Source organism: Chrysochloris asiatica, unplaced genomic scaffold, assembly GCF_000296735.1.
Source record: "Chrysochloris asiatica unplaced genomic scaffold, ChrAsi1.0 scaffold00367, whole genome shotgun sequence".
NCBI lineage: Eukaryota > Metazoa > Chordata > Mammalia > Afrosoricida > Chrysochloridae > Chrysochloris > Chrysochloris asiatica.
The window spans coordinates 713,458-731,484 of NW_006408885.1; the positions used below are offsets into that span (position 1 = coordinate 713,458).

Sequence of the window (18,027 nt, forward strand, 5' to 3'; positions counted from 1 at the left end):
AAACAAGGGTAAATTGCATCAATTTTATGAACCTGACCTATACTCAGGGCAGTAGTTACTCTAAATACCAACAGAGAGGGAAAACGTCTTCACAGCAAATATCAATGCTATCCCCTCTGTATATAGGGTAGCTAGGGATGGATGTATATAGTATAATGGCTACCTAAAATGAGGGGTCAATAAAGGTACGATGTGACTGGCTTACAAGGTTTCAAGAGGGAGTTTAGTTTAAGAGTATGGGGAAGAAAGAGTCCCCACTGAATAGCTGTCATCTTGTCTAGTAGGGTCTGGTGAAAAGTGATGGGGATAAGATTTATAAGAGTCAATAGTGAATAATTGTTATCATGACTAATTGCGACTGTCAAAATTGTAAAGGTAGAAGTTTTGTAGCAAAAACAGGGGAGTGGCTAATCTTACAGTCTAGAAACAGAGGACCCTAGGACCATTAAGAGAGAAGCACACAAGCAGAATGCCGGACCTTATCCAGAGAAGCAGCGACACCAGAGATGGAGGCAGAGATGGGGGCATGGAGACGGGGAGCGGCTGAGGACTCTAGATTCATGGACTAAGAAGATAGTTACTAAGAGCTGGTGGACAGGAGGCAGACTTTCAGAATGTGCCCTTTGGAGATGTAAATTATTATATATGCCTGAGTGGTTTTTTTGTTTGTTTGTTTTTAAAAAAGCTAAAGTAGATAGAGAGAAATACTGTTAACTGATGGTACATGAGGGGATTATAATCCATGTAATGAAACAAGGTGTATGATTTGTTGAATGTAAAACTGATGATCTGCCCAGTAAACTTTCACTTAATCCACAATAAAAACCTTAAATTTAAAAAATGAATAAATAAACATCTTTACTAGAACAGAAAGTCTCATCTTTCTCTCAAAGAACGGCTTGTAGTTTCAAACTGCTGACCTTGAGGTTAGCAGCCCGACTCGTAACTACTATGCTACTAGAACTCCTTCTTTAAAGTGTTTACTTGTATTTTATTGGTTATATAAAAGCAATTGACTGTGTGGATCATCACAAACTATGGATAACATTGCATAGAATGAGTATTCCAAAACAATTATGCTCATGAGGAACCTTATGTAGTCCAAGAAGCAGTTGTTCAAACAGAACAAGGGGATACTAAATGGCTTAAAATCAGGAAAGGTGTGTACCAGAATTGTATCCTTTCACCATACTTATTCAATCTGTATGCTGAGCAAATAATCTGAGAAGTTGGATTTTATGAAGAAGAACATGACATCAGGATTTGTGGAAAACTCATTAACAACCTGCGAAATGCAGGTGACACAACCTTGCTTACTGGAAATGAAAAGAACTTGAAATACCTACCGATGAAGAGCAAAGTCTTCAGTATGGATCGCACCTCAATGTAAAGAAAGAGAAAATCTGCATAACTGGACCATTAAATAACATCATGATAAATAGAGAAAAATTGAAGTTGTCAAAATTTCATTTTACTTGGATCCACAATGCTCTTGGAAGCAGCATTCAAAAGATGTATTGCAAATATACTGCAAAAGAACTCTTTAAAGTGTTAAAAATCAAAGATGTCCATGGTATTTCAGTTGCACGTGAAACTAAACAATGAGTAAGTAAGACAGGAGAAAAACAAATTTGATATGGTGTTGGTGAAGAATATTAAATATAGAATGGACTGCCAGAAAAATGAACAAATCTGTTTTACATGAAGTATGGACAGATTACTCTTTGGAGCTGATAATAGGAGACTTTATCTTTCATACTTTGGACAGCATTTCAAGAAGGACCAGTCTCTGGAGAAGAACATCGTGCTTGGTAAAGTGGTGGGTCAGTTAAAAAGAGTAAATTTCCCAACAAACTAGATTGACAAAGTAGCAGCAACAGTGGGCTCAAACCAAACAATTGTGGTGATGACTCAGGGCTGGCACTGTTTTGTTCTATTGTACATTGGGTTGCTAGGACAGAACTGACTGGATGGTACTTAATAACAACATAGTGCATACACGTTTGGGTTATTTCTAGTATTTAGCTATGACAGATAACATGGCTATAAATATGCTAGGGCACATCATTTCATGGGCATAAACACTCGTTTCTCTTGGGTATGTACCCAGGAATGGTCGTCCTATATTTAACTTGAATTGATAAAACTGAATAGTTTTGCAGAGTATACCAATTTACAATCCCACCAACAGGCATGAAAATTTCAGATGCTCCATATCCTTCCCAACCCTTGGTTTATTACCAGTGCTTTTAATTTTAAATAGTCTGTTCGAGTTCTGGGGAATCCTGGTTTGGTGCTGCAGAATCAGCACTAAGCTTCAAACCACAAGGTCAGCAGTTCAAACCTAACAGCTGCTCCTCAGAAACCCTATACAAGGTCGCTATGATTCAGAACCAACTCAGAGGCACTTAACAGTAACATCGGAGTTCTAGCATGGACCTGTAGGATCAGCACTAGATTGCTCACCGCAAGGTCAGCCATTCAAAAACCCACCTGCCATTCCTTAGAAACCCTAAACAGGGTTGATATGAATCGGATGAATCAGAACCAACTTGGCAGCACTTAACAACATAAAAACATTGGATAGAAATGGTTGTTGTTGTTAAGTGCCATCGGGTCAATTCCGACTCACAGCAACCCTGTTTAGGATTTCTGAGGAGCAACTGGTGAGTTTGAATCACTGGCCTTGTGGTTCAAACAAACCTATGGTCAGGTGCTTGTCCTACAATGCCATTTTATAATCCCTGGTGACCAATAAGGGTTTATTGTTGTTTTAAGTGCCATCAAGTCAGTTCCAACTCATAGCGACCCTAGTATAGGTTTTCTGAGGAACAGCTCATGGGTTTGAACCACCGACCTTGTGGTTTAAATGGACCTTGCAGTCAAATGCTTACCCTACAGCATCACACAGTCATTGCATTATTCTGTATTGTGAAGTGCCAACTTTCTATTAAGTTTTCAGTCTCTTTGTTTTCCAGAGGATCTTCATTTCTCTAGGTACAAGAGTCATTTGTCAGTTACAAAGATTGCAAATACCTTCTCATTCTCCTCAGGGGCAGAAGTGAACAGGAGATTGCCTTTTCACTCTTTTTAAAGAACAAACGATTCTGTTTTTAATGCAGTTCAGTTAACCAATCCCTTCCTTTCGGGTTGCTGCTTTTTGTGTCTTGCTTAAGAACTCCTCTATAGAATGATGCCACCTTTAATGGGAGGAGTCATGGTGCCATATTTCTGACCACTCCATCCTTTACTTCTTTTTCTTACATTATTGTACCAGCCAAGACTCTCAATACAGTGTTGAAGTGTTGAGTAGATGTCTTTGCCTTGTTCCCTGTCTTGGAGCAAAACATTCAACATTTCACCACTAAATTCAAGGGGATTTCAGGGTTTTTTTTAATGAAAAAGTTCCATTATCTTTCAATCCCATTTCTCCACAAACTTTTTGAAGCCCATTCATACAATGTTAGGTATAGGTTTCTCATTCATTGTTGTGACATAGGACTCATACCAACCCTGTATAGGGTTCCCGAGGAGCGTCTGATGGGTTTGAACTTCCAACCTTGTGATTAGCAGTCCACTGCTTGTCTTCGTCCTCCTGCAACAAATCACTACAAACGTAGTGACTTAAAACAATGCAATTTTATTATTTTGTAGTTCTGAATATTAGAAGTCCTTAATGAGTATTAGAGGACTAAGTTTAAGGTGTCAGCAAGGCTGGGTTTCCTTGCTTTTCTTGTTTCTGGAGACATCCACATTTCTTCAAAGCCAGTAGTATAGAGTCTTCCATCCTACCTCACATCACTCCAGCTTCTACTTCTAATGACACATCTTGTTTTCCTGCTCTGACCCTCCTTCAGCCCTCTTACATGATTACATTGTGATTATAATGGGCCCCACTTGGAAAATCTAGGATCATCTCCCTATCTCAAGATTCTTAAATGAATCACATCTAAAAGTGCCTTTGTCATGTAAAGTAACATCATAATTCCCCAATCTATGAGTATGGGGGGTCATATATCCAGCTTACAGAACTCCTGGTGTAGTGCTGAACGATCAGCACTGGGCTGCAAACCACAGGATCAGTGGTTCAAACCCACCAACTGCTCCTCGGAAACCCTATACAGAGTGGCTATGAGTAGGAACAGAGGCAGCAGCACTTAACAACAATACATTTTATCAGATGGAGTAAGTTCCCTGTTATTGCTAGGTTGCTAAGACTTTTATCAAAAATAGTTTTAAATTTTACCAAATGCTCTTACTGCTTCTATTGATACATTAGTTATTGGAAAGTATGGAAATAAATTTCTCCTTCATCTGTTAATACCCGTTTGATATATTACACTGACTTGTAAATGTTCAGTAAGACAACTTTGCATTTCTAGAATGAATGGCTTCCAATGATTTTCATTCTTCCTTGTGAGCTCATCATCTCCATCTAACTACCATAGCTGTGTGACCTTGGGTTAATCTCTCACCTCGGTGTGCCTCTGTTTCCTCACTGGTAAAATAGGGATGAAAATAATTTCTGCCAACAAGGTTGTTATGAAAAGTGAGTCCAGGACAGCGCTCAGGCTGGCACCTGACACATGTCCAGTGTTTGCAAGCTTTCCTCATTTCTTTCTTGGACAGAGATATAAGACATGCTGTCCACGGGAGAGAAGGGCCAGTGTGTGGACAGAAAGATCTCACTGACCCAAACACCTCACTATTCTGAACGTAGGGCACATGCCTCTGCCCGCGGTTGCTGGTCAGTGAGAGAACGTGAGGCTGGGGTGTGAGCAGGGTGCCCGGCTGCTGTGAATTCCTGCACCAGCTTCTCATGTCATACTTGTCCGGGCCACATGCGCCCATTTCTGCACCCTCTGAGGCTCCCACTTCACACAGCTCCGCCCTGCAACTTCCATGCTTCCTCCCTCTACCCCATCCCATCTGCCTCTTCTTTCAGATTCCTAGTGATCCTGACACACCAGTGTGACCTCTTTTTGTTTTCTAGGGATATTATAGATATCTAAAATTTCTTTTCATGTCTTTCCTGTGGGCTGCGTTGGGGACAGGTAGGAGAAGACAAGCTCGTGCGCTCAGTTCACCATCCCAGTCTGGTTTCCTGGACTCACTAGAACTGCCTGAGAGGCCCTCCTGCAAAGCTATTGTCAACTCTCTCTTGGACTTAAAGTCCACATGCAAAATTGATAATCACAGAAAATGTAAGCAGAACAAATGTCCACTCCTCCACAAGCCCCTCCCCAGGCCTCTGTTCCCTCCAGGTTCGTCATCAATCTCCGACCAGCATTGCCCACACTCTTCCCTGTTTTGATGTCCCATCCTGACCCTTCACCCTATTGCAAGCCCACCCACCAGCATCCCTAGGATTCCTGCTGACTCCTTTCTCCACTCCGTGCCTATGTTTCATCTTTGTTTTGCTCACTCTGAGGTTCAGATGAAGCATTATAGGCAGGAATAGCTCAGAAATCAGGCAAGGGTCATACATAATGCAGATCCCAGGTGATCCTTCTGGGCAACTATGAAGTATCTGTTGATACTTTGAGACTCTCTGAGCATAACTTTAAAATCTTTTGCAACAGTACTCTGTGCCAGGGCTAGGGGAGAATGGGACAAGCCTAGCATCTGTCTCCAACGCCTCAAAGCTGCTCACAGTCCTGCCTCTAATCTCATCTCGAAAATACATTCTAATGAGCTGTCTGGCAGTGGGCACAGAGCTATGCCACGGGACATGTCTGTTTCATCAGCCACCATCACCTGTAGACAGCCGAGTAGATTGGGATGAAATTGTACTTCGCTGCAACCATAATATTTGCTTACAACATTCATAAAGAATTTGTAATAGCACAAGGAACTGTTATAGTAAAATGCATTTAAAAAAAAAAAAAAGGATAGCTGTAAGAGTGTTAAAAATATATATTGAAAAATACCCCCAAAATGCATTCAGCAACTATTGCAAAGTGGAGGAATTGTTTATTACACTCTATTAACTTTCAGTTGTTTTTACAATGAATTCCATATCTTCTAAATCAGGGGTGGTTGTTGTTAATTGCTGTGGAGTCTGTTCCAACACATAGCAACCCTGTATAGAGTTTCCAAGGAGCAGCTGGTGGATTTGAACCACCGATTTGCAGTTAGCAGTCCAATGCTGAGCCTACAGCATCAACCAGGATTCTAATCAGGGATAGGAGAGGAAAAGCAATCATGCTTTTTAAGCAATTCTTTTTTCTAAAGATTGGGAGCAGGTTTGGCACCCCCTGGATTCTGTCCTTCCCGACACAGTTCTGAGCCCCCTGGAGACCACTCATCTCTCCACTCTGCCAGCTTCTCCTTTAGCCCCTGGGGGGCCGCAATCCCTGAAAGTTCCACCTACAAAATTCCTGGCTTGCCGCCCAGGCCCTGGCACTCCTCCCTCCTCTACCCTGAGCCTGACCTTCCCCTGGGAAACTCCTAAGATTCCTGAAAAGACAGAGCTCACTGCACAAGGCACAGGGTCAGGCCAGCTTGGACGGTTGCTGGCAATGTCACTTACAATGAAAGGCACCCTTGGTGGATTTTCCTAAGATTTTAATGAGACGTGATGGTGGCAATTGTGACTGAGCACAGGGACATAGCAGATGCTAAGAAACACAAGTGTCTATGCCCCTGAGGTCTCTCAGGTGCCAGCAACAGAGAGAAAGGTAAGTTACTGACCCAGGCAGCTGGGAAGCCCAGGGGTGCATCCACGAGGACTTTCCCGGAAGCTTCCTGGTACCTACTCTAGTCTTCTCTGCACAGACTGGGAGAATATTTGCCCCCCTTCCTTCACCCCCTAGCCCAACTAAGGTGTCTCCTTCCCCAGTGCCTGTGGCTGTTCCAGTCCGTTCAACTAACCCTTTCCACATATCTGGAGATGTGGATTTCTTCATGTTCAGAGACCAGGAACGGAATAAGGCTCGATTGGTGAGTACCCAGCACTGAGACTGGGACTGTCTCCTACCCACTTGTTGCAACTTCCTTGCCCCCAAATCTTTTGGCTCCCAGTTAGATTTCCCTTCTCAAAACAGCACTGTCCTTGGGTCATTTCCCACTCAAGAACAATCAATGGCTCACCATTTCCTCCAAATTCAAACTAACATTCTTCCTAGTTCTCACATGTCTGACCTGGTCTCCACTGTCCCTGTGCCTCCATTAGAACTGACTCCTTAGAGCTGCGCATGTTTACAAGCTCAACCACCAGGCCTCCTCCTCTGCTGCTCCCTGCGTGAGATGCCACTCCCTCCCAAGTCCCTGTGCTTCAGGGGACTATGCTGACCCTACCCCTTGGCTCACGTCCCCTAGGAGCCACCCTGACTCTCTATTCTCCGTCCTCTCACACTGGAGTTCCTGGAAGCCAGATACACACACAGATGTGTGCACTCACGAATACCCTCAGCAATGCCTGGCAGTTGCTAGGCCAGCTCCAACTCCATAAACTATTCTTTGTACCCTAACATGGATTCGCTTGCTTTTCCATCTCTGAGAGCTGCATGCCCAGAAGGCAAGACAGCTCACTCCCCTTGCAACATCCAGGCCAGTCCAGAGAGGTCTGACTAGAACCAACCATATGCACGGTCCTGAGAAGTGGCCCTGGTGGTCAAAGGAGGGAGTCTTGTCCTCCTTGCTTTGGGCTGAAGCCTCCCTTAGCCTGGGTGAAGGGGATACACTGCTAGCATTCACATGTGAAATCCCTCAACCAACATTCCACTAAGGGTCCTAGCCTCAGTGCTCCCGGCATTCCCTAGAACTGTGGTTCTCAGGGAGTCCCTCCCTGGTCAACAGCAGACAACACTAGCTGGGAACTTGTTAGAAATGCGCATTACTGGCCTGCCCCCCTGGACTGACTCAGAAACATTGGTGAGAGGTTTACCTGGAAGGAGCTCTCACCCAGCAGTCCCTAAGCTCCCGTGGAGCAGGTGGAATAGTGACTCAAGCTCACACACAAACTCTCAGACCTCCACCATGGAAACCCTTCCTTTATCTCTCCATTGCAGGCTTTCCCGCTTCTCCAGGCCTGGCCCAGCCTCAGTCCTCCTCTCCCTCTCTGGCTCCCAAGTCCTCTGTCTCAGTCCTACAGCCCTAGCTCCCACCCCCAGGGGCGTGGGGGCCAACCAACATGTCCCACACACCAGGGTCTAATACAGAGGGCTGGTGGGCCTGACTGCCAGAGACCCACCCCTGAATCTGGGCCTAGGCCCCAGGAGAGGAGGGCAAGAGGGTCCAGAGTAGAGCAGGAAGGGGTAGATGAGAAAGGGTGGGGGAAACTAAATGAAGACTGTCAACTCAGACTCTGGATTTCAAGTATCTTTTGGAAATTCAGAAGGTCTGAACCAAAGGTGGTCAGATTTAGTAAATCAAATGACAGAAAATGCAGTTAAATGTGGATTTCAGATAAACAAGGGATGATCTTTTAGTACATGTATGAAGGTATTTCTAAAAGTTTGTGGACAAATGTAAATAAATGATAATGGAACATTTCCCTGAGTTTTTTTGAAGCCCCCTTTTCTGTCCATGCAATATTTAGTTCACAGTCAAGTTGCACTAGGCATCCTGCATTTTATCTGGCAACTCTACCTGGATTTTGTTCTTAGGTAGTAAGCGGAGTCACCTGGCAGCTACTGTCCCTCTGGGTGCCTTGTGTCTCTCCACTTGCTGTCCTGCCATGCCTATGTGACTCCAAATTCCCCTGGTACACACAAAGACACCATCTCCATTCCTCAAACAATGTGTCTCCCCATCCCCCAACCATAAGGCTAGGGGACAAGATGGAGATGAATGGAGGCTGGGCCTGCAGGCATGGTCTCACCCTGACATGGTCCCATGCTTCCCCAGGATCGGGAGCAGAAGAAAACCATGCAGGTGCACGAAAAGATGACGTACTCCTCCAAGATGTCAGCCAAGCACACGAGCCTACGGCGAGAGCTGCAGCTGGAGGAGGAAAAGTTGGAGCGTGAGATTCAAGCAGAGACTGTACAGCTGAATGCCTTCCGAGAAAACACAGCGTGGAAGCTCGCCATCACCAAAGGTAGCATCCCTCGTACCACCTCACCCACCATCATCACCATCACCGCACTCCCGTCCCCACCAGCAGCCCAATGTCAGGAGACACTGAGCCCTTCATGGGCTGTGCGGGGTGGGGGTGGGGGGAAGGCCCTGTTTTCACAGATGCGGGAACTCTGGTGCCATTGGTCATATCAGGGCTATAATTGTTTTAAAGGGCTTTGAAAGAAGTGGGGCCAGGCTAACTGGATATCTGCCTAAAAAACAAGGACCTGACTCCGACCGCTCACTCTCATCACAAACATTTAAAGTTCAAATGGATTATAAAATTAAAGGGCTTTTGTCGAGGAAGCCATGTGAATCACAACACTGTTTGCTTTCTGAATGTTGGCCACCACAAGTGAATACAGGTAGCTTGGCTCCTGTACTAGATTGATTGGGTTCACATCTTCACCCTCAACCTCCATCTGCCTGCTGTGTGGTGGTGGGTGGGCAAGTCACTCAATTCCCTATGCACTTCAGTTTCCTCCTTGGCCAGCCTCACGTGCTCATAGAGATTGAATGTGTTCTTGCATCTAACATGCTTGGAATTCTGCCCACCACAGAGTAAGACTGAACTACACATATGTGCATTATTATTAATAGTAGTTCCTGGTAGGAAATCTTACTTAGTAAATACACATTAATATTCTAGCAACCCAGATCATAAAATGCAATATCACAATGTTAGAAGGAAATAATTGGGACCAGAGAATCCAGAACATAGTAGGATTACATGCATACTAAGTGTAAGTATAAAATGCCAAAGGGATGTCCCAGGTGGCTGGTTATTTTCACTAGGAAACCCGAGTTCACGTGGATGTTTTTTGTATCAAACTCAGCCATTAAAACATCCCTCACTGGACTTTTAAGTTAGGCTGTCCACCTATTCCTAATACCTGTGAAAGTCAGGTGGTATTTGGATAGCGACTTGTGCCTTCTGATGGAAATATTGATGCATTTGAATTATGATGTTGAAGAAGAATATTAAAAGTACCATGGACTGCTAAGAGAACAAACCAGTCTGTGTTGGAAGAAGTACAGCCAAGAATGCTGCTTAGAAGCCAGGATGGCAAGACTTCATCTCTCACACTCTGGACATATTATCAGGAGGGACCAGTCCCTGAAGAAGGACATCATACTGGGTCAAGTGGAGGTTCAGCAAAAGAGAGGGAGACCTCCAACCAGATGAACTGACATAGTATCAGCATCAATGAGCTCAAGCAAAGCAGCAGTCGTGAGGAGGGTACAGGCAGTGTTTCCTTCTGCTGTATATTAGTCACTATGAGTCGGACTTAACAACAACATAGAAATATAGAAATGGTCCCAATCAGAGGTTCAATAAGGAGACAGGTATGGACCCTCAGGAAAAGTGGCTTCCTGTTCATCTGGGAGACAGATGCCTCAGTGCCCCACCATCCATCTGCAGCAGAAGTGGGGAACCTTTTTTCTGCCAAAATTTGTAACATCATTCACAGGCCATACAAAATTACCAACTTGAAAATTAGCCTGCTATATTTGGTCAAACATTTCATTAAGTCGGCCATTTAAAACCACCAGCTACTCCTTAGGAACCCTATACAGGGTTGCTATGAGTTGGAACCAACTCGCCAACACTTAACTTGATGCTGGAACCACGGTTGCCTTGGCAGGACCAGACAAAATGATTTTGCGGGTCTATACAGCCCGAGGGCTGGACATTCCCTACCTACAGGGAGGAAGCAGGGTCTATTTGGGGAAAGGCCACCAGGGAGGTAGGGACTTCTTAAAATGGAACTCTTTCCACCACAGTAGGGATTTTCTTCTGGAAAGAAAAGGATTCAAGTGATAAGGCCAGAGAGCCACATGGTTTTGAGGTCCTTTTTATAACCCCAGGCTCTCCAAAGTCCAGGAGCTGAGACACTGCCCTATAGAAAGGTCAAGATGAGACCCTGGTGACCTTGATCGTCAGCTCCCCTGTCTCTCTGTGAGTACTTGGGAAGCTCATCCAGATGTGTTTAGTTTTCTCCTCTCTGGGGTGGCATTGTAGGATAAGCACTGGCCTGCTAACTGCAAGGTCGACAGTTCAAACCCACCAGTTGCTCCTCAGGAACTCTATACAGTGTCACTATGAGTCAGTACATAACAACAGTGTAGACTTTGCTACCACCCAAATGAGGCTCTGAGAACTTAGGGCACCCCAAGTTAAGATGTTCTCCTTCATGTACTGGCCAGCTGGGTGACGTTTCCAGGGTGAGGTGTCCAAAGCCTCATTCTAAGAGAGAAGTATGCTACGGCAAGAGAAAGGCTAAGTCAGGCCTAAAGGACTCATGCCCTACACAGTCTCCAGCCAGAGTAATACATGTGTTTTCTCTTCTGCTGGAGACAGGATGAGAACAACATTTTCCACGGACGCGTCACTGCAGTGGGCACACAGCCGAGTTCCAGACCAGGTGTCTGAGTGCCCTCCTTGCTGCAGGACTTCCTGCCTTCTCCCCAGATGTCTCCCTTATTTCATTACAGAAAAGAGAATGGAGTTGGATAACATGAACAGCTACATCGACCACAAGAGGCAGATGTTTCTCATCCAGGTAGGCCCAGCTGCCCATGTGAGAAACCATCGGTGGGCATACCAGTCTGACACAGCACTGTGACGGCTCTGGTGGCCCTCAGTATGCCCTGGAGATGAAGCAGAATGAAATTCAGCGGCTGGAGATGCTGATAGCCAAGGAGGAGGCTGAGCTAGAATGGGCCGAAAAGTCCCTGGAAAAAGATGCAGCCCTGTTTGCTGAGTTTCTCAGAGAGAATGACCGCAGCTCGGTGCAGGCCCTGAGAGCGTGAGCCTGCAGACTGGGGGCCACAAAGGCTACGGGGGCATAACTCTGACCCCGCGCCCCTGCGTCTCCTGGTCCTGCACCCCTGCCCACATCCCTGCCCAGCCCCAGCCAGGCCACCCCTGCCACTTCCTGATCCCCATTCACTCTGTCCCTTTAATGGTCTGTAACCGGCTCCCTGCACCCACCCCACCCCAGGGCTGAGAAGGAGACCAAAACAAAGATAGAAATGATCTTTGAGATCAAGGACCTCACCACTCAGATCATGAACATCAAAAGGTAAGGATGACAGCCCCAGACCAAACGGGAGTTCAGACAGCAAGCTGGACCCTTAGCTGGCTCTACCTGGGCTTCCCACTCGCATTTCTCATGGTCGCCAAAGAGATTGTCTCAGAACCCCAGGACATCGTATTGCCTATTTTCCAGACAAGGAGATCGTAAGAGAGTTAGTGGCTTTCCCAAGGCAGGGAAAGCAGCAGCTGGGTGGTAGGGATGGTTTAGCCAAAGGCCACTTCTGCTGCATACCCAGAGAGACAGACACACCAAGCCCATAGGGCAGACTAGAACCTGACTGTCACAGTAAACTAGGAGACCCAGATTCACTTGGAAGGCCTCCCCATTCTGATGTCCCCCAGAAACAAGCGCTTCTCCCTTCATGGGGCTGGGGTGGAGGGCAGAATGGTCTTGCCTGCATAGCCTCATCCTCCTCCCCTGGGTTTAGCGAAATCTCTAAATTTGAAGACACTCTGCAACATTACAAGGTCTGCAAGGAGTTTCTATACAAGCTGTCGCCCAGGGAGTGGTTCGAGGAGCAGAAAAAGCAGTTGGCTCTCAAAAAGGCCAAGGAGGTGGCTGACACCTCCAAGGAGAGCAGCATGCTCTCAACTCCAGGGGACAAAGGTACAGAAGGGAACGGGGCATCCATCAGTGGTTCACTGAGACACATGCCCAATGGTCAGGGGCCTTGGAGGAACTCAGGCTCAGGACAGGACCCTCCCTCCAGCCCAGGGTGGCAATGCAATGGCTTGGGGCAGACTGGGTTTTCCTCCCAAGATCCACCCTCCTTTTGAGGCTGGGAAAAGACAGAAAGGTCTCATGCCCCTAACTGCACCCCTGAGACCTGACTCCAGCTTCTCTGCTTCTTATGGGACCAGAGAGCAGGAGTAAGACGGCCTCCCTGTGGGCCAAAGGTACATGGTGGCCCCAGGTGGGAGGGGGTGCTCCAGACTCCAGTGGGGGTACCTGATAACCATTCTTTTGCTTACTTCAGAGGGGCAGGCTGCAAAGAAGGTTCCAAAGCTGCTCCAGGCAGTCCGCATGGGGATGGCATTGTCTCATAGTGGTACCCTCCAGTCAAACAGCCAGTTCAGTGTGCCCAGCGAGCTGGAGTTCAAAGGGTGAGTGGGCAGGGGCAGTCACAGGCCCAGGGCAGCATCCCAGAGTTCCCAGCCCAGAAGCTAAGATGTCTTATAAGCAGTAGAAGCTGCCAGCATGCAGATCATTTCTGTCTGGGGACATCAACTAGAGTCTGGGAGGGTGGGGACGAGCACACTCTGTGCGAATGGGTCAGTGACAGAGGGATTCAGCCAACCAGGCACCACAGAAACTAGGCAACATGTGCCCAGGTGATCTCTGGGGGCCCTGGGAAGACACTGACAGGAAGCCAGAGCTTCAGAGTCCTTTAAGAAAACCCAAACATCTGAACTTATGTTTGTTACCCAGATTTTATACGTAACAATTTCTCTTAAAATCTTTTAAAAATATTCTGGAGACCAAGCAGAAACTTCAAACTCGGCTATGGGCTGCCTTGCATTCTCCAGAAGAACTCATCAGGCAAGGCCAGGCCCACCCTCCCACCCACCCTCTGGCTGTGGCAACACCCTATTACTCCCCCATTCTCAACGTTACATTGAAATGTTCTCAATACGTAATATGTTGACATGGTTCAAAAACCAAAACTGAATAATAGAAAGATGAGTTGAGCAGTTCTCCCCACCCACCTTTGTCCCTATCCTTCCAGCCCTCACTCCACACTGTTGGAAGCCACAGTTAGGCCCTGCAATGAGTTTGAGTTTCCTTCCAGTCATTTTTTATGCAATAGTTGTTGTTGTTGTTGTTAAGTGTCATCAAGTCAGTTGTGACTCATAGCATCCCTGTATAGGGTATCCAAGGAGCGGCTGGTGAGTTTTGAACTGCCAGCCTTTCAGTTCAAACCGACCTTGTGGTCCAGTGCTTATCCTATAGTGCCACACCAGACCAAATTAAATTGTGGTTTCTATAGGTCAAAAGTAGTCATATAAGTCATGTCCTCACAATTTGTCCTAAGAGAAGCAAAGGCTATATTCTTGTGACCCCTTCCCGTCACAAAGGGAGCTGACCATGCACACCTCCTCTCTCTCTCTCTCTCTCTCAGCACCGGAACCACAAGATGCATTGGCCTCATGTCCAAGGAGCCCTCCACCTCCTGCACCTTGGCCCAGCCATGTGGGTCCTCATAGACTTATATCCTTTGTAGGCAGACAGTTGAGTCATTTTGTGCTGTGCTCCTTGCATGTATGTGTCATGGCAGGTGTGCAAGGGAGCTTCAGGAGACATTGTCAAAAGAGTGCAGCTGGACCATGTGACTCACCTGTAGTATAGCCTTGCTGAACTATGTACCCCAGAGCATCACCAACAAGCTTCTTTGCTAAGGTTAAGAAACATATCTGACAGTTGCTTGCTTGGTGTACGGGAAATTGGCCTCTTTTCATACATCCATGGAGCCCTTGGGGGATCCTGGTGTGGCACTATAGGATAAACTGGGCTGCTACCACAAAGTCAGCGGTTCAAACCCACTAGCACTCTTGGAAACCCTATACAGGGTTGCTATGAGTCAGAACTGACTCAGCAATACATACCAACAACAACAATATGGAACCTTGGTAGTACGTACAATGGTTAAGTACAACAAAAAGGTCAGAAGTTCGAACTCACCAGCCACTTGGTGGGAGAAAGCTGTGACAATCTGCTTCCATAAAGATTATAGCCTTGGAAACCCTAGGGGACAAGTCTACTTTATTCCCTTAGGGTCGCTATGAGTCAGAATCAACTTGGTTTGGTTTTAATTATGAGTCATTTAATGTCCTTAGTGGAACAAATGGTTAATGCACTAAGCCATTAACTGAAAGGTTGGCGGTGCAAATCCACCCATAGGCACAATGGGCAGAGAAACACTGGTAAATCCACCTACATTTAGAGCAAGAGAAAACAAATTTTCTGCAAATAAAAGGTCTGGCAATCTTCTAAAAAGTCAACCACTGAAAACTGCATGGAGCACAGGTCTATGCTACACATGGATCATCATGAGACAGAATTGAATCAATGGCAGCTGGGTTTTTAATGAGTTCCACTTATGGTCTTTGTCTAGGAACCATCTGTTGGAATCTTATGCCTACATTTCCCTGGGATTTGGTCTTCCTCACCCAATGTTCAGGAAACCTTTATCCACTAGTAATGCCAACTCTTCATTGCAGGTATTTATTAGAATTGAGTATGGGTCTCATGAGTTTGCGTAGGATGATTTTTGCCTTGCAGAAAGTTTTTCTTTTGTTCTGAATATAGGTGAATTTGCCAGGTGTTCTCTGAGGTGTCTGGTTTTAAATTGTGATTGGAAAGATTACCCCCTCTTCAGAGTTGTAAATGATTTTTGCTTCTGGCTTCAAATTTCCTCTGGCCCTCATCTTTCTCTTATGGGGGTTTCCATGGTCTTGAGGTGCTGGCAGGGGTGATCTTCACCTCTAAAATGGGGAGCCCCCACAGGAGTGCCATAGCCTCAGCTCCAGGATGCTCTGGGGTAAGGGACCCTAGCAGGCAGTTTACTGGATCAGGAAAGCACAGGGAATAGGCACTGGGGATTGAAGGCTGGGTCTGCCTATGGACTGAGTAGAATTATTTTCTGGTTTGACCATCTGGTGCATCCAGAGGAGATCAGACCCCATGCTAGATTATTTCAGTTCCAGTGACTCTCAATCTGTATTACCATTACCACTCACCTCCTGGGGCTACCTTCAACTCTTGGCCACCTCCTGAAACACCTCCCACCACTGTAATAAAGTCCCAAACAAACCCTGTGCTCTACAGGCCTAATGAGTGATCCGGACAGGCTCCTCCTTCCCAGCCACATCAGTACCTCCCCAGGCTGTCTCCTGGCTCACTGGTCTCCACTCATCTCAACCACCCTACACACCTGCGCCTCCTGGAGGCCAGTGCTGCACACTACACCCTCCTGAACTAAAGCCCTCCAACAGGGCTACACTTGGGCAGCCAAGTCCACGCTGGATGTCACTCCAGGGCCAGCGAAAGCATGTGGTGGTGATGAATTCTGAGGAATGTTCACAACATGTGGGGCCCGGCTGGCTTTCACGTTCCATCCCTCCCCACTCTATCCCGTCTTCTCAGGCCTCCACATCCTAAATCCTTTTATCTAGTTTCCTCTGTTTCTGACCCTTCCTCCCCTCGCCTATCACCCTGCCTTCTCCTTTCTCTCTCTCCTTTTTTTTCCCTCCCTCTTTCCTTTTCCCTCCTCTCCCTCCTTTTTCTCTAATCCTGTCCCTTTTCCTTTTCCTCCTCCAGTGATTCCTTGCCCTTTTGTCCTCTCCCCTTCTTTCTCTCCCCTCCTGCTTCACCTCTCCTCCATCTTAATCAGCCACCTCTGAACTGGCTCTTTGACTACAGAACCCCACAGCCCTGCTGGGCACCTGCTAAATGGCTGTACACCAGGAGACAAGCAAAGCTTAGTGGCAGAACAGAGAGGTTCACAGTGTGTGTCAGGGGCCATGAGGCTACCTGGCACCTGGTGGGGGTGTGTTAGGACAGGGTTCGTAGAAAGAATGATTAGGATATCCATAAAGTTCCTAGAACTATGTGAATACATATGGAAGGATAGACTTGGACAGGATTTAGAATTCACTGTAAGTAGTCCAGCCATTGGGTCTCCAGTTTAGCCACAAAGTAACTGGTCTGGAGTCACTTAACAAACAATAGGACACCCTGGTGGAGGAAGGGGTGATACAGGAGTTCAGAGGTCAGCTGCTTAAGGAGGACTTCAGAGGACTGGGAGGGATGGTCCTCTGGACTCCAGACAGCTACATGCAGAGCTTTGTGAAGGCAGCTGGCTTTGAGGAAGAGAGGGCCAGGCCAAGGCTACACCATCCCATAGGGACCCTGTGCTGGAGCCATGTCGTTGACCCCTCCCATCATCAACCTAAACCAGACATTGCAGGAAGTTCTTCCCCCTGCTACATCCATCCAGTCCCCTCCGCAGTGCTCATGGGAAAGAACAAGTGCTAAAAGGACCTCTGCTGTTTATCACAAGATCTACATTAACAGGTAAATTCAGAGCTAAGAGGCAATAAAATTACTAGCAGTGATAAATGCTATAAAAAAAACAGTTAATTGGCCCGCATCGAGTTGATTATGACTCGACTCTGTAAGGTAGAACTCCCATATAGGATTTCCAAGGTGGTATGGTGCCGTAGGATAAACACTGCAAGGGTGACAGCTCAAACTCACCAGTCACTCCTTGAAAACCCTATACAGGATCTCCCTGAGTCAGAACTGCCTCAACAGTACTTAAAACCAACAACGATCTTTACAGAGGAGACTTGGTGTGATGCTGTAAATATGTACTGGACTGTTAACTGAAAGGTGGGTAGTTTAAAACCCACCAGCAGCTTCCCAGAAACCCTATGCAGGGTTGCTATGAGTCAGAGTCCACTCAACGACACTTTAACAACAATCTTTACAAAGGTGTCCTGGTGGCACATGGAGGTAAGCATTGGGTTGTTAATCAAAAGATCAGCAGTTTGAAGGAACCAAACAAGATGGTGGATCGGGTGTAAGTGCAGTAAGGAGCCATCAGCAGCCACACAGAACACAGGACTAAGCAGGCTCAGGGGCTGGTCCCAGAACTCTGAACCACACATAAAGGAATATTTAGAAGGTTGGAAGACTTACAGCTGGGGGAATTTATAGCAGAAGCAAGATATCCATTGCTTTCTAATTCAGACACTCAGCTGCTCCAGGAGCTGCCACCTTCGGTGAGACCATGTGGGGAAAGGATCAGAGCAGCCATGGCCGCCTGACAGAACCACAGAGATAAAGGTGTGGACATTCTTTT

The 18,027-nt window shown here is 46.5% G+C and overlaps 1 protein-coding gene across 1 annotated transcript in view; it reads left to right on the forward strand.

The window, feature by feature from the left end:
• Positions 1–18,027, forward strand: part of CCDC37 (coiled-coil domain containing 37) — a 63,664-nt gene that overhangs the window by 26,584 nt on the left and 19,053 nt on the right. Inside the window, exons 2-12 of the mRNA XM_006876228.1 lie at positions 6,842–6,942; positions 8,851–9,043; positions 11,560–11,627; positions 11,710–11,873; positions 12,069–12,149; positions 12,592–12,770; positions 12,860–12,872; positions 13,032–13,060; positions 13,141–13,267; positions 17,410–17,422; positions 17,936–17,947. Coding sequence (XP_006876290.1) covers positions 6,842–6,942; positions 8,851–9,043; positions 11,560–11,627; positions 11,710–11,873; positions 12,069–12,149; positions 12,592–12,770; positions 12,860–12,872; positions 13,032–13,060; positions 13,141–13,267; positions 17,410–17,422; positions 17,936–17,947 — 980 coding nt within the window. The remainder of the gene's footprint in view (positions 1–6,841; positions 6,943–8,850; positions 9,044–11,559; positions 11,628–11,709; positions 11,874–12,068; positions 12,150–12,591; positions 12,771–12,859; positions 12,873–13,031; positions 13,061–13,140; positions 13,268–17,409; positions 17,423–17,935; positions 17,948–18,027) is intronic.